General features: G+C 33.3%; 2 protein-coding genes across 2 annotated transcripts in view; one reads left to right on the top strand and one right to left on the bottom strand.

Annotated features, from left to right (window-relative positions):
• Positions 1-1,221: 1,221 nt before the first annotated feature.
• LOC129805181 (uncharacterized) overlaps positions 1,222-21,948 on the bottom strand; it is a 28,741-nt gene continuing 8,014 nt past the window's right edge. Inside the window, exons 2-4 of the mRNA XM_055852940.1 lie at positions 7,160-7,787; positions 7,006-7,096; positions 1,222-2,201 (exon numbers count right to left, since the gene is read on the bottom strand). Of these exons, the coding sequence (XP_055708915.1) occupies positions 1,222-2,201; positions 7,006-7,096; positions 7,160-7,787 (1,699 nt within the window). The remainder of the gene's footprint in view (positions 2,202-7,005; positions 7,097-7,159; positions 7,788-21,948) is intronic.
• Positions 6,891-21,948, top strand: part of LOC129805180 (meiotic recombination protein W68) — a 34,354-nt gene continuing 19,296 nt past the window's right edge. Inside the window, exon 1 of the mRNA XM_055852939.1 lies at positions 6,891-6,969. The gene's annotated coding sequence lies outside the window, so the exon portion shown is untranslated. The remainder of the gene's footprint in view (positions 6,970-21,948) is intronic.

Raw genomic sequence — 21,948 nt, 5'->3', positions numbered from 1 at the left:
TTACATCATAGATATTTTGATTTAAATAATAAGTTTGCAATTTTTCAGAAATTTGATTCAAAATTGCTGTTTATCTCTCGTCTTTAGTTCCAAATCGAATTTAAATGCAATCCGAGTGTGCTCACGTTAAGAATCTCAACTACAATAAGTTAATCTACTCTGAAAAAAAAAAAAATGTTTTGTCAAACGAACAAATGGATTTTGTCGAAATTTTGTCAAAAGGATGTTATTTACCAATTTGACAAAACATTTTCTTGCATTTTATATGGAAAAAGGAAAAACATCCTCTTGACAAACTTTTAACAAGATCCAGTTGGCCGCCGATTTAACAAAACTTTTCCATGGAAGAACATTCTTTTTACAAACTTGTCTTGTTAATTTGACAAAACATTTTTTTTTTTTCAGAGTAGGCTTATCACTAGGGGAAAGTACTCTCCCTTCGAATGTTCATGCCTTCGAATAGTGTGAATTTTCTTTTAGTTTTCCTAAGAGACTTACACATTTCTATCAAATATTAGTTGCCTTATCATCAATTGTTGATAATTCCGTGATAATTTTGTGTAAATCTCTTACGAAAAATAAAACAAATTCACATTATTCGAAGGCATGAACGTTCGAAGGGAGAGCACTTTCCCCTAGATTTTTTTAATAAAATCATTTTAACTCAAAGTTATGCATTTTTTTAAATTTTCAAATAGATTTACAGCCCTTTCAATTGAAATTATTATTGATTTTGGAATTTACGTTTCGTCCTTATTCTTTTCTATTTCAGAAAATAGATTTTGTTATTCTATAAAGATTCTTCAATTAGAAAATCTCACTTCATAAAATATGTATAATTTGTTTTTTAAATGTTTTACAACAAACATTTCTGTGCTGTTTAGTTCTTGGTTACTAAATAAATTGATGGATCATCAATTGGACAAAATTAATTAATCGTACAATTTACTAGATTCGTGTTTAATGATAAGTCACAAAATAATGCCCAGCGCACAATAACTTTTGTTTGTAAACATGTTTTCAAATTTTCCTATGAGAATGAAAGAGACAACTAGATCTGGATCTCACTCACTCTCATTGAAATGTCAAAAACATGTTTACTAAACAAAAGTTATTGTGCGTTGGGCCTAATAAAAGAATTTATCACTGTTACAACCATTTTTCTTTTATTCTCAGTTAATTATTTAAAGTTGAAGACCTTTATTGTATTATCCTTGAATCCTAATTGTGATCATTAAGTGAGATTGTGAAGTGCAAATTATTCTCCATGGCCTGATGGGAAGCATCCTGGGGCATCATTATGTGGTTATTGTTGGTATTGGCTACGGCATAGTCGGAAGTGTGAAAGGATGCATGAGAATACTGCGAAGATATGTCGTAATATGCAGAATTGTCCTCTAATCCTCTTTCACTTCCTGCAACCGGAGGCTGTGCGTACAGATCCATTCTGGCCATGGGATCCTCATGTCGCCTTCTCATCCGGAATCCATCTCCAGTCTCCATGCCATTTGTCACTTCATAGCCCTGCATCGAGTAGAAGTTTTCTGACTTTGCGAATCGCACGTCTGATTCCAATTGGACAAAGTGCTGAGGTTCATTGTGACTGGACGCATCGCAGAAGTATCCAGCGTGCGTCTGGTTGTTGTTGTTGTGAAAATGCCCCTGTCCGAAGACTGTTGCCTCATAGTGATGTGGACTAGATTCATTGTTGCGACTGGAGGAGCTGTTATTGGTGCTCTCTTCATCCGGAAAAATCCCTTTCTGCTGCTGAATAGTGCCACTGCCCAGGTCCAGCAAAGTGGGCGGCGATGTGGAGTTGTTCAAGCCTCCAGGTGGCTTCAGGGGTTGATCCAGCTGGAAGATCTCCTCCGGCTGAAAGAGATCTCCGGACAGTGGTGAGAATTGGTAGAGATCATGCTGACCGGTCATCTCCATTTGATTGCCCACGTTCATCTCGACAGAGCAGTCACCGTAAGTCGAGGGGAATTGGTTTCCGGTGAATTGTGCCTGGGAATGGCTCCAGTAGGTGGATGATTGCTGTGGTGTCTGCTGAGGAGTCATAATGGACACGCCAAATGACTCCGAGTAGCCGAAATGCGCGGGAGTTTGGACGAAACTTTGTGCAGGAGCCTGATTAAGGTTGCCACTCATCAAGCGACAGGTACAATTGAGTGTTGGACAGAGGCAGGTAGAGGAGTCTCCTAGAAAAAAAGATGATACCATTTTTCCATTTTTTTAAATTGTTTTTTGAATTAAAGGCCTCTACACATTGGGAGCAATTTTCGTCAAAAATCGTATTTTTGACAGAATTTTGACGTTTTCACCTACATTGCAGACAATTTCCTTCAAAAATTCAATTTTTGACAAAAATTGCTCCCAATGTATAGAGGCCTTAAGATAAAAACTATTCAAACAGGCCATGTGAGCATTGGCAATCGTAACGTCTTGCTCTCAATGTATAGAGGCCGTAAGACAAAAAAATCTCATCTAATACTAGGAGGAACAAAGGGCACCTATATAATCGAAATTTATTCAAATTTGAAAAATTAAAAAAAAAATGTATATTTTCAATATTGAATTCCTGCAGCTGGGGTGTGCAAGAGCAAGAACCGTTTGAAACCGAATAAACGTCAAAAGAAGTTTGTTCAGGTAGCGTATTGACCATTGACGTTGACTTTGTTCGGTTTAAAACGGTTCTTGCACACCTCTGTTCTGCAGAATAGCGATAGAGATAAACGCTTAAAAATATAATATGTCAAATTCATTTAGACAATTTTTATTTTTTAAAATTTGAGTTTTAAAAATGTCAAAATGTCTGTACTCTTTTTAATTTTTAAAACTAGCTTCTTACTTTAAAAATTTTAAAGTCACCGTTTAAAAGAGAAGGCAAAGCGTCCCAGCTTTGCGGAATGCTCGAACTCACGAGACAGAGCTCACCGTGAATTAGTTTTTTTGCATGATCTTTTGATATTACTGATCTACTAAAGATCAAATTGATTCATAAATCACAAAAGCATTTGAAAATCAAAAAATCGGTACTTAACCGACTCATTATCGATGAAGACCGATGCACCTGGGTTTGAAATTTCAATACCTCTCCAAAAAATCCCAATTCAACCAAATCGGTTGAAAAATTAGCCTTCCAAAGTGGTTGACCTTTGCCTTCAATAAATTCAAATTGGCGAATTTTTCGCTCATAGGTATGTTTGGGCGAAATGTTCGCCTGGACTAACTCTTAAACATATCCGAAAATCATTGAAAAATCTTGGGCTAATTTTGAGAAAAACCGAAAAAAACATGGTTTTACAGGGAGTAGAGGGGGGGGGGAAGGAAAAAAACGTCGAGATATATTGTTTTTTTTTATTGAGGGTCATCGAAGACTGGAAGTCGGTATCTCTTACCGTTTAAGTTCCAGAACAGTGAAACGTTGAAAAAAAAGACGATTATATAACTGCTCTCTCTTTGAGTTCGAGCAGTAAAAAGGCGGAAACAGAATTTTTAAAATCAATCTTATTACCGACACTTTACCGATTGTGACTGATGCAATCGGGTTTGGAATTTCAAGACCTTCCAAAAAATATTCCAAGAAAAATAGGCCTTCCAGGGTGGTTGAGCTTGGATCTTGGATAATTAAATATGGCGATATTTCCGGTAATAAGATGTCGAGAGCTATACTAACTACAAATATATCCGAAAATTTGAAAATTTTGAAGTTTAAATATTTTAAGACTTCTCAAGTTGTTGTACTTAATTTAAAGCTTTAGAAATTAGACAGAAAAAACTGTAGATTTTCTACAAATTTAAAGCGCATTTGCGTGAAATCTACGTAAATCCACAGAAAATATTATACAGTAAGTACAAAGAAAACCTACAGATTTTCTGATATTTCAAATTAGACCTAGAAGGTTTGCAACTGAAAATTTTACAATCTTAAAATTAAAAAAAAAATAGATGGCAAAGCGTCTTAACTTATTGCGGAGTGCTCGAACTCATGACAAAGAGCTATCCATGTATTAATTTTCAGCATGCTTTGTAAGGTACACGCTTTACTACCTATTAAAATGATTGATAAATTTAAAAAGACATTCCGAAATAAGAAATTGCTTAAGAAAAGTAGGTTTGGAATATTTTAGGATGAGTAACAAGCTTTCGAACAAGTAAAAAAGTAAATCCGAGAAAAGTAAATCACTTACGGGTAGTATACCAACTCATGACCGATTTAGTCCGATGCAGTCGAGTTGGAAATTTCAAAATCTTTCAAAAAACAATCCAACTTTAAGGAAATCGGTTGAAAATAAGGTCCTCCAAAGTAGTGAAACTTCTATGTTCGAAAATTCGATATAGAAATGGTTTTCGAACATAGGTATCTAAGGACGAAATACCTCTAAAACATATTCGAAAATGAAAAAAAATCGTAGGAGCCGTTTTCGAAATAAACCAAAAAAACGTGGTCTTAGATAATGTTGACTAGGGTGGAATCACCAGTTCTCGCCAGTGCCCCACTTCTCGCCACTTACATTGAAATCGCTATTTTTCGCAATTTATGAAATAAATGAGTCGCAATTTTTTTGTATTGTTTCTGCTTCTACGCATAGAATCGAAAAATAATAATTATTCGTTTTGGATTCACGATTTTGATCACTTTTTAGAGCAATATTTTAAGCAAGTGCATCGAATCCAACATCTCTTACCAAATGTACTAAGTGTCGTCAAATTTTCATCAGGCCAAAAATACCTATTTGGATAAATAATTTGTCTATTGAATATTTAATTGCACTTGTGGAATACATAAAATTTGTATTTAGTCAATTAATATTTAATTTTATATTATTTTTGTATAAAAATGAGGCATAGCGAGAAGTGGTAATATTCTGGAATTGATTTTACCACCTGTCGCCATATCTTTTCAATAGGCGACGCTAACTTCACTTCGTACATTCTCAGTTGTCAAATCCGCATTGTTTACTTTCTGCAAAAGCCCCATAATTTGATTTCTCAAATAAAAGTGAAGAAAAATCATTTAAAGAGAGTAATAATAAAGTGATCACAAGGAAAGAGAAATGGTGAATGTATTCTTTCCATAGCATTGCCTAAAATAACCGAGTGTGGTTCTTTTCAAGTGGGTGGCGAGAAGTGGTTACAAATTTTACAAAACTGGCGAAAAGTGGTAAAAAGTGGCGACGAAATGGTTATTTTTGCATTATTAATAAATATCAGTTTTTTAAGTAGTCCAGCGTTATGTTCTAGGATTATTGTTTTCACGTATCTAGAGCCAATACATCTAAGTAACTTTGTGTCAAATTTGACTTATCTTGTAACAAGGATTCAAAAGTTATGATTAAATGAATTTAATTTTTTCCTAAACATGGCGATAGCCGGTTATTCCACCCTACATAAGTTGGATTACATGATTGCTTTCTCTTTGAGTTCGAGTAGTAATTAATGTTTTATATTTCTTCTGATTCGAAATAATTTTGAAATTAAAATTATTTTTCGGTTCTACGCCAGGAGAATATCCTTAAAATTGAATATCAGCATGTGAGAATATTTAGATATCCCTTACTTTGTTCATTTTTTTTTGTCACAAATGCAATGTACAGCTGTTGATATGGCTTATCACTCTTTATTTAATTTTAAGGAGGTTTTCATAATTACAAAGTCAGAAAATTGATATTTTATTTCCTACACTGTAAAAACTTTTGGACACTGACCAAAATATTGCAACAAATTTTCATTGGAACTATTTTTTTTAGAACAAATATGTATCTGGATAATATATTTCTTTGTTCCAATATGTTTTCTTTGCGATTTTATTACGAAATATAGTGACAATTGTGTTAAAGTTTTTTTTCGAAATGTTTTGATACGGTGGAATATCAACAAATTTGAGTCGATTTTGTTTTATATAAATTTGTTCCTAAAAATTGGAGCCGTATATAGACATTTTGTTCCCATTGTCGGGGACAAATTTGGGTAATTTAAAAGACTTTGTCCGTTTCCTCTTACAGTTAAGGCCTATACTTCAGTCGAGATGGATTTCGGTAGCAAAGATTCATAAGGAACATCAAATAAAAGTCAACAGTGTTTTATACACACGTGTGAATTACAAAAATGCGAGTGCTGGCACCAGAAGGGGAAGGAAATCTCGGGAATCTCGAATTAAAAAAAAATTAAACCATAAATATTGTAGCCCGAAAAATTCCACAAATTTGGCGTCCTCTTCGCTTCGATGGTGACTTTCGGAACAAATCCGTTACTAATATTGAGTGTCTTTTTGTTTTTCCTTGTAGGTACAAATTTGTTCCAAAAATTTTCTGTATCCATGGACGAGCTAATTTTTGGAACAAATTCGTTACTAATGTTAAGTATCTTCCTGAGTCTCGTAAAAAGAACCAGATTGTGCCAAAACTTGGGGTGTTCGTTGATTAGCTAATTTTTGGAACAAATATGTGCCGAAATTTTTTACCGTGTATATAAATCTCCTAAAAATATACCACAAAAATTTCAAAAGCCAATTGTAAGTATTTTCTATTAAACAGAGATGAGAGCAAAGAAATACTAAGCAGATTTCAAAGCGTTCATTTTAAAAACTTTGTCGAATTAGCAGAAAAAATAACAAAAAAAATATTGATCGAATGAAATGAGTAATTGCAGGCTTATTCTTTTCAGAATTAAATTCTCCTTTAAGTGAACTTAAAAAACTAATTTAAATTTATTAATCATGATAATACCGATCATATCGATTATAGTACTAAGAATCTCAGATGGCGGAATTACAGCTGAAATTCAAATATTTTTCACAATGTGAAGTTTGTTTCACATCGATTCGAAAAATTTGATTAGCGTTCGAAATTAGGCTGCCGCCCCGCGGTGGGCTTTTTAAGCTCTTGCCTCGCGATTTTGTCTCGTTAACTTGTGCGTTTCTTGCTGCTCCCGGTAATCTTGAGACTTCTTGCCTTCAAATTCCTGGTAAGTTGAGAAAGCTTTATTATCCATCCTATTTACCTGTATTAGAATCCGGGATAAGAGGCGGAGGTCGCATTATATCCGTATTGGGCAGTTTGGGTGATTTCTTGGTTTGTCTCAGGGAGAGTAGCTGGAAAAGAGTATTCTTTAGTTTTTCTATAGGAAGATTAACAAATTCAGAGGTCTTTCCCACCTTATTTCCAAGAGCAGCATCCCTGGCAAGTAGAACTGCCAGTCCACGAACTCTTCGTCCACTTCCGAGACTTCTTCTTGTCTCGCTAGAGCTCTTTGGTTCAGGACGCGGATGATCATGTACTCCTTTGGCTTGGAAGAATATAGCATTCTCTGTGTGTCTCCAGAAATGTGTCACGGGGTATCCACAGTGTCCTCGGCACGGTAGAATCTCGAGTCTTCCTGTTTTGCAGGCGCGATTGGGACAGGGTTTTCCTTGTTGCTTTTTCCGCGCTTTGTCGCAAATTGCTGGTCTCAGGTGCACGCGTCCTCCGTGAGGCAGGACACATCCCGCGGAGCACACAAGGACACCCAGGCAGCTCTTCTTGAGAATATTGACATTGTGGTTGTTCGTATTGCGCATCGCCCATCCGGAAGTGTGCTTCTTGGCATCTTCATTCGTGACCGGATAGACGAGGCGCACGTGACCATCTGCCCATTCGCAGAAGTCATCGAAGTCCGAATCATTGATGATGGGAACATTTGTGTCATTGATGTCCCAGTCTTTGGTCATTCGCTCCTTGTTGATCATCATCGAGTTCCCGGCAAAAAAGGACGACATTTGAGCATGGAAATGGGGTTGATTTTGTCTGCAATGAAAAAGTGAAACACATGTTTCATTGATGTTTCACAAATCATGTTTCGCGCGGTTTTTCTGATATTCCCAAAGAATTCCTTTACAATTTTAGTGCTAATTTTACGTTTTTCATAAACAATTACCATCAAAATAAGTAAATTACAGTATGTTCTAAAAGTTTACACTGAAAAAAATACATAGGCAAATTACTTGCAAGGATATTACCATAAATAAAATCATAGAACTTCCATCTCTTAATTTAAGAGAGAACAACAGATCGGAATTATGGATAGTGAGGCAGCTTAGAAAACTTTAATTCTTTTCACTTAATTTTTAGGGAGAAAATTGCTTATTATTACAAGGTCTGTCATACCGGTCATATCTAATTTTAGTAATATTTACTCATTGTACAGAGAAAGTTACTTAAAGTCGATTTAGCGGAACATTACCTCCAGACGTTTTTTCTGGTTTCTCAAAATTGGCCCAAACTTTTCCAATGATTTTTGGATATGTTTTAGAGTTAGTCCAGGCGAACATTTCGCCCAAACACACCTATGACCGAAAAATTTGCCTTTTTGAATTATTGAGGGTCAAAGTTCAATAACTTTCGAGGGCTCATTTTCGAACTGACTTTTTAAGTTTGGATTTTTTGTAAAGTTCATGAGATTTCAAAGCCGGCTGCATTGGGCTTAATCGGTAATTAATCGGTTAAATACCGGTAATTAAATCATTTTTACAGAAAATATTTTATTTACTTGACCTTATGATTGTTTTTGAGCTAGAGTTTAAATGGTAAGAAATATCTATTTCCGATCTTCGATGATCCTCCATAAGTGGAGCCCCCCCTTCAATCTCTTCCAAACCATACTTTTGGTTTTCTCAAAATTGGTCAAACTCCTCCAAATAAGAATTTTGAAAGCTTTGAGCTGCGTATTTCATAAACGTAATGAGGTAGAATAACATAGTATTGATTTAATTAAGAAAACCATCTCGAAATTGATCTAGAAGAAGATATTTTTAAAATCATTGAGCTTTAAAATTGAGAAAACATTAATACATATTTTGTTCTGTTGTGACATAATTTTAGGGAATCATAGCAATACCTTATAGATTGATTACCGATTGAAACCGATGCAGTCATGCTTGGAATTTCAAGACCTTTTAAACAAATCCAAATTTGATCAAATCCGTTGAAAAATAAAGCACCCAGAATGGTTTATCCTTGACTTTGCATAATACAAGATGACGATTTAATCGATTAAAGGTGTCCTATGGACGAAATGTTCAGCTGGATTAGCTACAAAATATACCCGAATCTAAGGTAGATTAAAGAATGACTAATGGGGAAGAAAACCATTTTTTAAGATCAGCCACAAGATAATGTCCTCTTAGGATGGGTCATCGCAGTCCTGTAGTCAATATCTCTTACCGTTTGCCCTCTAGATAGGTCACAAAAGACCAAAAAATTACGAAAATGATATTTTCACAAATAAAATTAAATTACCGATACCCTACAGATTAATATTCAATTTTAAAACGTTTTAAATGAAACAAAATGCAGGCGAATTTCTGAAAAATAAAGTCTCCAGCGTTGGTATAATAATAAAAATATGACTTTGCATGATATAATCTTTTAAAAAGCTTGGGACAATTTTGGGATATAAATATTAAAAAAATGTAATTTTTGAGGGGTATATGTTTGTGCTTTTGGTAAATTAATTCGCTAGAGAATCTTCATTTATGAGGGAGTGACCAAAGACCGAAAATTGATACCTCTTACTGTTTGGAATTCATAATGACGAGAAGTAAAAAAAAAGCTGATTGTAGGAGAATGTACTCTCCCTTCGAAAGTTCATACCTTCGAACAATGCGAAGTTCTTTTAGACTTATTTAGAGACTTACACTTAATTATCAATAATTAATAATTAAATAAGTAATATTTAATAGAAATGAGTCTCTTAGGAAAAATTTTAAAAAATCACATTAAGGCATGAACGTTCGAAGGCAGAGTACATTCCCCTAAATAGGTAATGTTCTCTTTAGTTCGATCAGTAAAAGTTATTCCAGATCATTTTTCCGTCAGCAATAATGCGAAGATTGATTAATTAATTTTTTTTTACACATTACAAAATATTTCAGAGTACTTTTACAATCTAATGGCGCTGGAACACCTTTTCAATTGAGTGAAATTTAATCGATTGAAATTTTACCTCTTACTCTTTCAAACTGAAATCAGATGTAGCTGTCTCTTTCTGTCAAATTTAAATTGAAATTGAAAATTAAATTGAAATTGAAATTTTCATTTGACAGAAAGAGACAAATATATCTTATTTGACTTTGAAAGAGTAAGAAGGAAAATTCCAATCGATTGAAATACACCCAATTGGAAAGGTGTGCCAGCACCATAAAGTTTGAATTGATTTTTAAATTCAAATAGGATTCTCAATATCGAAAAATATTTTTTAAAATATTTTGCAATTTAAATGAATTTTGTAATAGTTTGAGTGATAGAAGCGATGATTATAATTATTGACAATTATTTTATTTCTCTAATTCCTTGATCTCGATACCCCATTAATTTACTTTTGTTATTTAAATGAGTAAGAAACTCGGATTAAATTATGTCTTAATAAAAACTTTCTATTAATTTTGACCGTATCGTCTAGACATCTGTTTACCAGCATAATAATGTTCATTTGCGATATTCTTGTTAATAAGTAGGGGAATGTAGGCATGGTTCGCACAGAGTGAACCTTCAAACGATGCGAATTTTCTCTTTGTTTGCAAAAAATTGATCTACCATTTCTCATCTCGTTTCTTGAGCTTAATAATGATCTACAGTCGAGTTTCTCAAATTTGAACGACGGTTGAGTTCAAAATGTAAAATTTGAGGTTATGTGAAGAAATTTTTGCGTGGAGTCTGAATTAGAACTATTTTTCTCTGGTGTTTTCTCATTATTATCGTATTATATTAACTTCCGCAACAAATTTCATATATTTCACAACAAATTACATTGATATATTCACTAAAGTTATTTTTCTTAATCTAGGGAAAGTGCATTTCACGTGAATTCCGTTACGTTTTTGAAAATATTGTTCAAATTTGAGGAACTCTACTGTATCTTATGACTAAGAAATGACGAACTAGCTCTTTGTAAACAAAAAGAAAATTTGCATTGTTTGAAGGTTCCCTCTGTGCGAACTATGCCAACATTCCCCTATATATTGAAGTACAGTTTAAGATACATAAATCCAGACTAGATTTGATTGAATTACCCTGTACAGGTATTAAAGATCAATCCTAAAAACAGAATATTTGAATTTCAAATTAATTTGTGAATCTATCTAACAATATCACTTTATATAGATCTCTATCGATAAATGACCAATAATTTAGAAAATCACACTTCACGCCCTATTTTGTCCACGCTCTCATCTTGTTGTTGGGACACCAGAGAGAAAATCACATCAAATTTAGTGTTATCGATGTCTAACACGATTGAGATAGAGATTCTCATCGACTTCGTCTATTCCTCCGTCTTTCATAAATAATCAAACAGGTGTGTGGTCTATTTTTCACCTGAAATATTGCTCAAAATGTTTTTAGACAATTCACATTTTTCACTATTCCTAAATTCTTTATGCTTCAGAGTGGAATTTACTGTGAATTGGACAGTTTTACAAAAGAGATAAATGCTTGCAAAATGAATTGATGCCACACAAACTCTAATAGTTATTTTGCACAAGCCTAAGAAATCCGTCGGAAGATTACTTTTTTTGTCTGTTTTTTTCCAAAGTGCGTATCCGTTCTAAATTTTTTTAAAACAAAAAATGTGTTAGTCTTTTGTAAACATAATTGAATGAGGTGTAACATAAAGTTCCCAGAACTATTAGTCCTTACAATGTTAGGAGAAATGGTTCAATCGTGTAGGTGAATGAAATGGACTGATGTTGAAATGAAATGCTTGACTGCCTAATAAATATCGAAGAAACATGAATCGCCTTTTATTACGCTTAACCCACAAGCATTGTGTTACACCTCACAGATAGATGTAAAAGATCAGTGGTCGGAGACCGGTTTCACGTGTGATTCCTCCTCAAGAATTTATCCCAATTGATTGTATAGCGAAAAAGCTCATTTGATAAGATTAATCTGATACTTTTCGGTTTCAATAACAGGCGAATACAATATTTTATTATTCAAAATAAAATTAGCTATGATGAGTTTTTCTATGATAAGCTTTTATTTATTTATTATAATTTTTTGTATTTTGTTAGGGTAAGTGTACCAAATTTTGGCCAGCTTGCAATTCCGGCCACATCGTTTGCTCCTCAAATTTCCATTAATTTTTAGCTCTTGTATACTCTAAAGATTATACAATGCAAAAAATGTTACTTGGATAAACAAGATGGTGTGAAAAAGTCATTGAAAGAATTCCAGAAGTGCAAAAACTATGAGAATGAAGGTGGCCGAAATAGGGCACCAAAGCTATGTCTACATTTTTATTCATTTTAAAATGTATTAAGAATGATTTTAGGGAAAATAAAAACGATAAACTGTTTATAAGGTTCCGAGTAATACTCCTTAAAAAAGTAACAAAAAAATCAATTTGTATTAATAATATTACATTTCAAACTTGAAGCTTTGGCGCTTGCATGCAACTATGCCGAAATTCGACACACTTACCCTAAGTAATTTTGGTCTCATAGAATATTAAAAAAATATTACGTTGTCTGATTGGATAAACCGAAAGCTTTTTGAAAGCTTTCCAGCTTTAGCCAATTATAGGACATACATTGCGATTCAAATATTTTATGCGACTGTCTTATCGGTGAAAGGAACACCTATTTTAAGAACCTACTTTAAGAATTCGTGTCAGGACTTATTACTTGATTACTTCCAAAATATATTCGAAGATCAAAAATATGTAGGGAGACCGGGGAAGTTTGGTACAGGGATAGTGTGGAACAAGGCGATTTTTTCATTAATGTTTGAAATATTTGGAATTTAACCACTACTCAATCGTAAGCAATATTAAGATGTATCTTGACTAAAAAGTGGATATCCTCAGTTTTATTGTTTTAATTCTATGAACACTTTCTTAAAAATTTATAAAGATTGTATTTTTTTGATTTCTCAATTTTGCTCTTTGTATTTTATATCAGCAATATACAATCCAAACTTATTCATCTTATTAGCTAGCAGTATAATCTCGAAACATATTTTTATAAAAGTTTCAGAGATTATGCGCTCTTGTTTTTTACTTAAAGGTTTTAAATACCAAAATTTATTTCTCGAGCAATATCCTCTACAATTCTCACATATTTTCCAGAAAGGGCAAGACGAGATCTTATTCAGAGAAATAAGGAAAAAACAGGTACCATGCAGTTGTCATAAAATCAAAAAGAAATTCGTCAATTAGTTCAAAACTAAAATTTGCAAGAAAATCTACTCGCCTGAGGAATTTGATGATCATGATTGCAATATTTAATTAAAAAAGCAAAGAAAGGTAGGTGGAAAATAAGAAGAAAATACTTTAAATAACTGATTGAAAATAAATGACTCTACTGTACAAATAAAATTGATATTAATTTCTAAGTATGAAATAAAAGATGAAACATTTTTATTTCGATTAGAAATATTTTTAATCTAGTACTTAAAATTAATTAACATGCTCCAATAATTCAAGTTATGCGAGAAAAAACGCGTCCCAAACATCCCCTTTTGCGTCCCATACTGCCCCACATCGGGGAGGTTTGGGACAAAGCGTCAAGTTAAATGTATTACCTTCTCCAAGAAAACTCAGCAGTTTTCCAAGTTCTATCGAGTACTTTTTATAAAGTCAATACCAATAAATATCCTAAAGACCGCATAAAATTGTAATACACTATCGTAATTTTTTGGAATGCTGTGTCAAAGTCAAAACATGAAAAAGTGTCCCAAACCTCCGCGGTCTCCCCTACATTCTTCACAAAATGTTCTCTATTTTTGCGTAAAATTGTTTTCTATTAAGGAACTTTGACGCATTTACAGTGCCGGACAAAATTGTACCAATGTTTCAAAATTCTCTATAAATGATTTACTATCTCAAGATCTAATTTATATTTTGACTGAAACTTGTTTTTCTTAGAGAGCTTTATTATAAAGTTACAAATTGTGTCTTAGTAGAATTTTTTAGGAGAATTACTAATATTTTTGTAAAGCCTTTAAAAAAAAGATGCATTGGTACAATTTTGTCACTTGTACCTAAACGCTACTTTTTGTTCTAAAATTTTATTTTATGAACTATTTACGTAAGAAGTAATTTAATATAATGACTTCCGGCTGTTAATAATGCATTTTGTATAAACACTTCCGGAATTTTTTCACTTACAACCAAAGCAATGGTATATTTGAGTAAAATACGCTCTTATATGAAAAAGTGTATCAATAACGGATTTTTGTCCTACAAAATGGATGCCAAACATGACGTAGGTCATATCACAGAGATCAGACTACGTATCTAGACGTGATCCAGTGCTAAGACTATCAAATCCGGACTCCAATCACAGTTTATTACCATTTATTGCTGTATTTGGGCTAAAAAATCGCGTTCGGCGAGGTCTAAACTATTGGCTAGCCTTTCAAACTAATCAAAATCGATATCCTAAGCAACAACAGTGAGACTCGAGTCAGAGATCTCATCCGCCCAAGAACCAACGGTCTTGCTTATTGCACCACTGCCGCCACTGAGATCCCCAAGGATTTTATTATTTGAAAAATATTTGAATTGCAACTTATGAGATTCATAAGACTTAATTCTTATAATTAATTTTACTTGTCTAAATGTAGTCTCTATTTGATTTAGTGGAACGAGTGGAACGTTTTTGTTACTAAGGAAAAGTGCCCCTAAAGTCGACCGGTTCCTCGACTTGACCGGTGGTCAATTTTTGAATGTTTTATGGTAAATTTCTATGAAATTATCACTTATTCGTATTATTTATGGAATAATTGACCTATTAATGTTAGATCATACTTACTCTATCGGTCAGGTTAAGGAATCGGTCTACTTGAGGGCACTTTATCTTATTTGTATCAATATTAAATTAATTCTAACTTTCAGGATGTACTAAACTATGGTCGTTTTTATTATTTTTATAAAGTTTCAAAAGTTCAATTTGAAATTCATGCAAGAAGCAGCCCTGCCCTCCCCTATAGGCTTATTTTGGGATGAAATACCATGAAGCATTAAGTTTCATTGCTGTTTCTTGTTCTGATATAGTGAAAATGACGGGACAAAGTTAATTTTCTTTTATTTTGGAAAATAAAAGTTGGAAACGTCTGTATAAGTTTTGACTTTGCCAAAATAATTCTTTCTAATATATCAGCAGTCTAAGAATTCTGTGAGGTCGATTTCAATAGGATTGTATGAAGACTTTAAACAAGTTGAAAAATAGTTATAAATTTGTTATCGCCGATACTGATCTCGTGAATTATTAAGAGACATCTTTCCCATTCGACTACTAGCAGCAAAAGAGAAGCTTTTTACATGAACTTTTATTTATGGTTTATTAATATATTTTGACTATTGGTGATTATCTTGTATGTGATTAAATGACGGGAAAACTGTGTCTTTTTTCATCCAAATATTTTGAAAGATTACACGAAGCAAGAAATAGAGATGTCGTTTAGAATTCAAATCTCATTTTTTCATAGTCATTTCGTAATAGAATATTTAGATTCTTATAGTAATAGTATGGAAGAGAAACAGAAATAAAAATTAGACACTTACAAAATGACCATATTTTGTAGTATTAATCCGTTTTGTTAAATTATTACTAGTCGTCGATGTCACAATATTTGAAGAAGAAAAGAATTACACAGAAAAAAATACTTAAATTCACTCAATTTATCACAGAATGTATTGTGTATCTTTGTAGGAATTCTCACTGAACTTATGAGTTGTCTCTATTTTGTTTTTCTACATTTTACCACACACATAAGGAGATGATCCAGCTTAATTTAACGATGGAAAATAAAACCACACGCACATTGAATAAATTACTAAGCATATTGTAGGCAAGAACTAGAACTACCACAGTGTTTTTCACAAATAGTAGGATCTTCAAAAATGATACAAGCATAATCATAAGTAGATTTTAATTTATACGGGAAACTTTTGCAGAGACCATTTGTCAATATGAGATCATTTTTTTCGATTTTTAAGTCTCTCAAAGAGGAGGAATTCTAACAAATTTTTAGCACTTAAGTACTTGTATTTCGTAAATACTGATTTGCTTTCATATCGCGAATTTTGAGAGCTAGAAAATCTCGTGAATCGCAATTCTTTGTCCTGCCGCACAGAGGGTTGATGACAAACTACGGAGACATTCTAGTTAGAATGCGAATATTGTGAGCTCGAAGTGCATTACTACTGTCGCTATTCGGTATATATTTTAAGTATCACAATAAATGTATAAGAGAGAAGGAAGGAAAAAAGAGGGGAAAACACAAAACATCACTAAATTCAACACACTGCCGAGAACATTCAGTGACTATCGTTTTTTGAAGAGGTTTTAACTACTTGTATGGGAAACAGTGGAATATACTCGGGAAATAGTACAAAACTCCTCCCAAAAGTGCGAAGAAGCGAAAGAGAACACCAATAGTAGGAGGTACATTTACGCAAGCGTTATTGGTCGGATAAATGGATAAAATTTTCTCCCCTAACACTTTAATAATAGTATACATTTTCACAAGCGACATACTCTCTGAGGAAAATCACGCAGTCTGTCTTATTAAATGAAGCTGCCACTGATTTCCTTATCTCAGCCTTAACCATCCTAACCTAATTTAGACTACAACTCTGATATATTTTTTGTATGATTTTGTAATTTAATTAAAATTTCTTACCTTACAATGGTATTTACAATGCTGTGATAAACTCTAGATCTAATAATAATAGAGTAAAGTGCCTATGCTTCGTAATGCGTAAACTTTTCCTATGTTTCTCAAAAATGTGACTCATTGTGTCCCATTCAAAATTCCGAGAGCCAAAATCCCGAATATTCATAATTCTGAAAGCCAAAATCCCGAAAGCCAGAATCCCGAAAGCCAAATTCCCGAAAGGCAAAATTCCGAACGCCAAAATCCCGAAAGCCAAAATCCCGAATGTTCAAAATTCTGAAAGCCAAAATCCCGAAAGGGCCAAAATCCCGAAAGCCAAAATTCCGAAAGCCAAAACCCCGAAAGCCAAAATCCCGAAAGGCAAAATTCCGAACGCCAAAATCCCGAAAGACAAAATCTTGAATGTTCAGAATCCCGAAAGCCAAAATCCCGAATGTTCAAAATTCTGAAAGCCAAAATCCCGAAAGGGCCAAAATCCCGAAAGCCAAAATTCCGAAAGGGCCAAAATCCCGAAAGCCAAAACCCCGAAAGCCAAAATCCCGAAAGGCAAAATTCCGAACGCCAAAATCCCGAAAGACAAAATCTTGAATGTTCAGAATCCCGAAAGCCAAAATCCCGAATGTTCAAAATTCTGAAAGCCAAAATCCCGAAAGGGCCAAAATCCCGAAAGGGCCAAAATCCCGAAAGCCAAAACCCCGAAAGCTAAAATCCCGAAAACCAAAATCCCGAATGTTCAAAATTCTGAAAGCCAAAATTCCGAAAGCCAAAATCCCGAATATTCAAAGTCCTGAAAGCCAAAATCCGAAATTCTTAAAAGTGGCACAGCTACTCTCACGATTGCACCCACGCTTGCTGCAGGCTAAGGGAAATTTTCTGTGTCTTGGTATATTATTCTACACAATTTTCATCCTTTTCAGAATTTTGAACATTCAGGATTTTGGGTTTCGGGATTTTGGCTGCTTCCGGACTCATTGCACCCATATTTACAAAACTAGACGAAAGTGTTCAGTTTTTGGAAACAATTTTGCAAAGTCACATTTACTCAGAAACATAGAAAAAAATTAGTCACTGCGAAGCTTGGGATCGTGCAAAGCATATGGGCAATTTCTCTTATGTGGGCAGTAAAAAACGTAAAAAATTAAATTTTAATCGGTATGAAAGCTAAATATTTGCTAAAACGAGTATTTGTATCAACATCCAAGATACCGTTTGGTAAAAAATCCTTTAACTTTAAGTGAAAGCTTTCAAGCTTCGCACACCCTCTAGCTTAGAACACTTCATTTTTTTTCATATTCGTTTAATGAAAAGAATTAGATCTGGAAAATCAGGCAGTTTTTCATTTAAATAAATAAAATAATAAATAAAATAAAAAAAGACTGAAATATTCAAAGACAGAGTATGTGCAATGGCTTAAGGCCTTCCCCTACTTGAAAATTTAACTTTATGTATTGTTCAAATTTGTTTTTCCCCTGTCCAAATTTATTTTTTTCCGCTGTAGCGTTTCTTAAATGGAGAAATTCTGTAAATTAGAAGATAGTGTTAGTAAAAAAATCTATTTTAACCAGTTAAAAAATCATTTATATCCTTAAAAAAATTAAAATGTGATCATAAATTCATTTAAATTCAACCGAAAATGTTAATATGGTTCACAATTTTACATTTTTCCTTTGGAAAGTTAATTAATTCTTTTAAGGCATTTAAAATTTGCAATTTTTCGTTATTATTGACTAAATTTCACTTTTACGGACAATTTTTGCCAGAATACTGCCCAATCTGCTTCAGCCTTGCTTCAATCAACGACTTAACGGATTTAAGTCTAACAAGGAATTTAAGGAATAAGGAAGATTAAGGTAATTTCACGCCTATATATTGTAGTAAAATTATGAGATTTTTTTTAGAAAAAAAGACAGTAAAACAGAACCTAATTAGTCTGTTTTACCGTATGTATTTTTTGCCAATGCAATGACAAACTTTTTTTTTTTATAAAATACCCATTAAGGATCAAGGACATATACTTATTTCCTATCTTTAACAACAATGATACACCTAATAAAATTCAGACTGATAATTTAGGAACAATACATAAACTACTAGGGCGTTAGACCACTTACTGCCTTTCACCGTAATTTACACTGTTCCGGGATTCTAAATCGGTCTTCAGAGGTTTAGCCCAGTTCCCGAAAGTCTCAAAACCCAAAATAGTGAGCAATTTTGTTATATTTCTTTTAAGTGAAAATTTTCCAAGAAATCTTTAGTTTATTAAAGTTTAAGCCATATGGCTATGGCTTAGGTCTGAAGCCCATATAAGTTCCGGAAGTACTGTCGCTATGTTGTTCGAGAATTCTCAGTGTATGGAATATTTTTTATGTACCATGGCGCACGGGTAATGACTCATAATATTGTGAGAATTTTGCAAACTTTTTGATTAATGTTTATTTATTTATGTATAGAGAATCGTCAATCTGAACAAGTGACATTCAAAATCATCCAGTTTTTTCTCAGTGGAGATAGGAAAACTTCCTGCCTCCACCCAGGATCGAATTGCAGACCTCTTATTAACTGGACGAGTGCTCTACCAATTCTCAATAAATTTGAATTACGTAAAGCAGTTTCCAGACTAGACGTTTTGCCCAGTCTCAAAATCCTAAAAAGTCTTACAATACTAAATAGCGCGGAATTGTATTGGTTTTGATATATCTTTAATAATCCAATTCTAAATTATTTTTTTTCCAAAAAGTCGTGATTGATAAGAAATTAAAGTAGTTAAGCCATATGGCTAAAACCGTCTTCAGACTAGAGGTTTAGTCCAGTTCCCGAGGGTCTCGAAACCTTAAATAGCAACCGACTTTATTGATTTTTAAGGTCATTTGCCCTTAATAATCCAATCCTAAGTCAAAATTTACCAAAAAATCTTGACTGTTAAGATATTAGAGAAGTTAAGCCATATGGTTAAGCCTTAGGTCTGAAACTCGTATAAGTCCAGATGGGTTTTAAAACAGCTTTGTAGATTATCACTTTTAATAACAGGGAGACTTTGGAAACATGGTCAAAAAACTAGTAGCGCTTAAAACCAGTAGAGCTTAGGCCAATCTTATTTTGAAATTTACAAAATAGGGTAACTGTACTGAATTTCGGCATAGTTGTATGCAAGCGCCAAAGTCTTAAGTTTGAAATGTAAAATTTTTAATACAAATTGATTTTTTGTTGCTTTCTTTATGAAGTGTTTCTTCAAACCTTTTAGATTACTTTATCGCCTTTGTTCTCTCTGAAATTTTATTCTTATTACATTTTAAAAAGAATAAAAGTATAGACTTGGCTTTGAGTAATATTTCGGCCACTTTGATTCTCATAGTTCCTTGCTCTTCCGGATTTTTTTCAAAGTCTTCTTTATATCATCTCGTTCGTCGAAGGGATATTTTTTGTCTTTTTGTATTATATGTTCTTTAAAGTATGCAAAAACTAAAAAATTCATGAAAATGTGTGAAATAAAAAGTGTCCGAAATTGCAACTTGACTGAAATTTGGTACAGTCCGGTCTCCACACTGTCCGCCTTTTAGCAAATTACTTTAATAATCATCTTAAAAACAATTTTTCAAAATATTATCGTTATGATTAATTCATTACAGTTTAATCCTAATCAAATAACATAGTCTATCTTATAAAACCGTTTATAAATCATATGCATAAATCATTAGTTATAGGAAGTGGGTGGAAACAGAAGCCGATGGCAAAAGCGTAAACCGGTGGAGTGCTATATAGTAAATATTGCCGTATTTGATTTATATACTCTGTTGTCTATATTGACAAAAGTTCATTGAGAGTGATGGGAAATATCCCATCAGCACTATATGTACCGCCTTTCGAAATGATGAGAAAATTGTCATCAAACAACAAAGCACAAATCAAATTCGCTCGAACTGTTTCCTATTGGGAAAACGTAATACATGCTGTTTACGATTCTTGTGCAAACAGACAACTTTTGGAAGTTGACAATCAACGAGTGATTATTTCTCTAGAGTGGAAAATTTGAGCTTCCATCCTTTTATAAAACTTTCCTACCTGCATCATGATCATGCGGTGTTGTGTGCAATTGAGTGTGGTTAAAAAAATATCTCTATTCGTTGACAGCATTCCCATATTATTTTAAAAAAAAATACTGGAATAGGTATCCAATCAAGTGCCTCGCGTGCCACATTTAATAATGCTCTTCAGGTTAGCAGCTTCTAAAAAAAAAGTCAAAGGTTGTATGCAGCTGATTCCAGACGACAATCTGGTCAGAGAATAAAGAAAAAAAAATTGTTGAAAAAAAGTCAGTTGGAAATATAAAATGAGATATGAGGCTTAAATTATTCACACGATGTATCCCAACAATATGCTCTTTACCGTGAACAAGGAATAAATTGAATGAGATTCTTAGCACATGCGACAGCCGGAAGAGTATGAAAAATCGCAATGATGATGGATCACTCGAAGGCGATTGAAGTCGAGAGGATTCTTTTTTTTCAATTGTCATTAACAATCACATTTCCATTCTCCAATTGATGTTTCATGTAAAATTTTGGGATTTGTTGTGATTTTGCTGCTTCCCAACTGATGGTCGTTGAATAAACTCAGAGTAATCCGTCAAATACTGGGAGTGTGCGAAAATTAAACGAATTATTGTGATTGTTGTGGGAAAACTAAAAAGGCAGAATGAAAATGTTATTGATAAACTTAGATCATTTCATTTTAGGTGAGATTTTTAATGTGAGTTAAATCCTAAAACTTTCAAGTTTGATTAAAAAACTAAAGAATTTTCAATAAAATCAATAAATTAGAAAAAAGGGAATTTCGGACAGTGTGTAATTTCGGACGAATCAATTCTAATGATTGGATCTTGATAATCTAGTTTTAATTCAGTTTATGCTATTCCTGAATACTTTTAAGATTGTTCTTACACTGTGCAACAGTGTTTTTGTCCCTGGATTCTAATGCTATTTTTTCTATTGCTAGAGTCAAATGATTTACGAAAATACTTATCATTTTGATTTCATTTTGTTTTTGCGCCTGGAATCTAAGCAAAACCGTTTTTGTCGTTTTTTGATACTTGGGTGCTTATATCTCCGATTCTGCTGAACTGATTTATTTCTTAATATGGGAACATTTGTTCTCCTTTACATTTACATGCCCGATAACCTTTTTGACAGATGGAGTTCGTACAACTGACATCAGGGGCGCTGTAGTCTTATATATGTCAGAAAACATGAAAAAATCGACTTTTTAGCAACTTTAATCAAAAATATCTCGA

The sequence above is a fragment of the Phlebotomus papatasi genome, chromosome 3 (assembly GCF_024763615.1).
Source record: "Phlebotomus papatasi isolate M1 chromosome 3, Ppap_2.1, whole genome shotgun sequence".
NCBI lineage: Eukaryota > Metazoa > Arthropoda > Insecta > Diptera > Psychodidae > Phlebotomus > Phlebotomus papatasi.
Note: the sequence above shows the minus strand (reverse complement) of the source record. Positions and strands in the feature narration are given on the sequence as shown.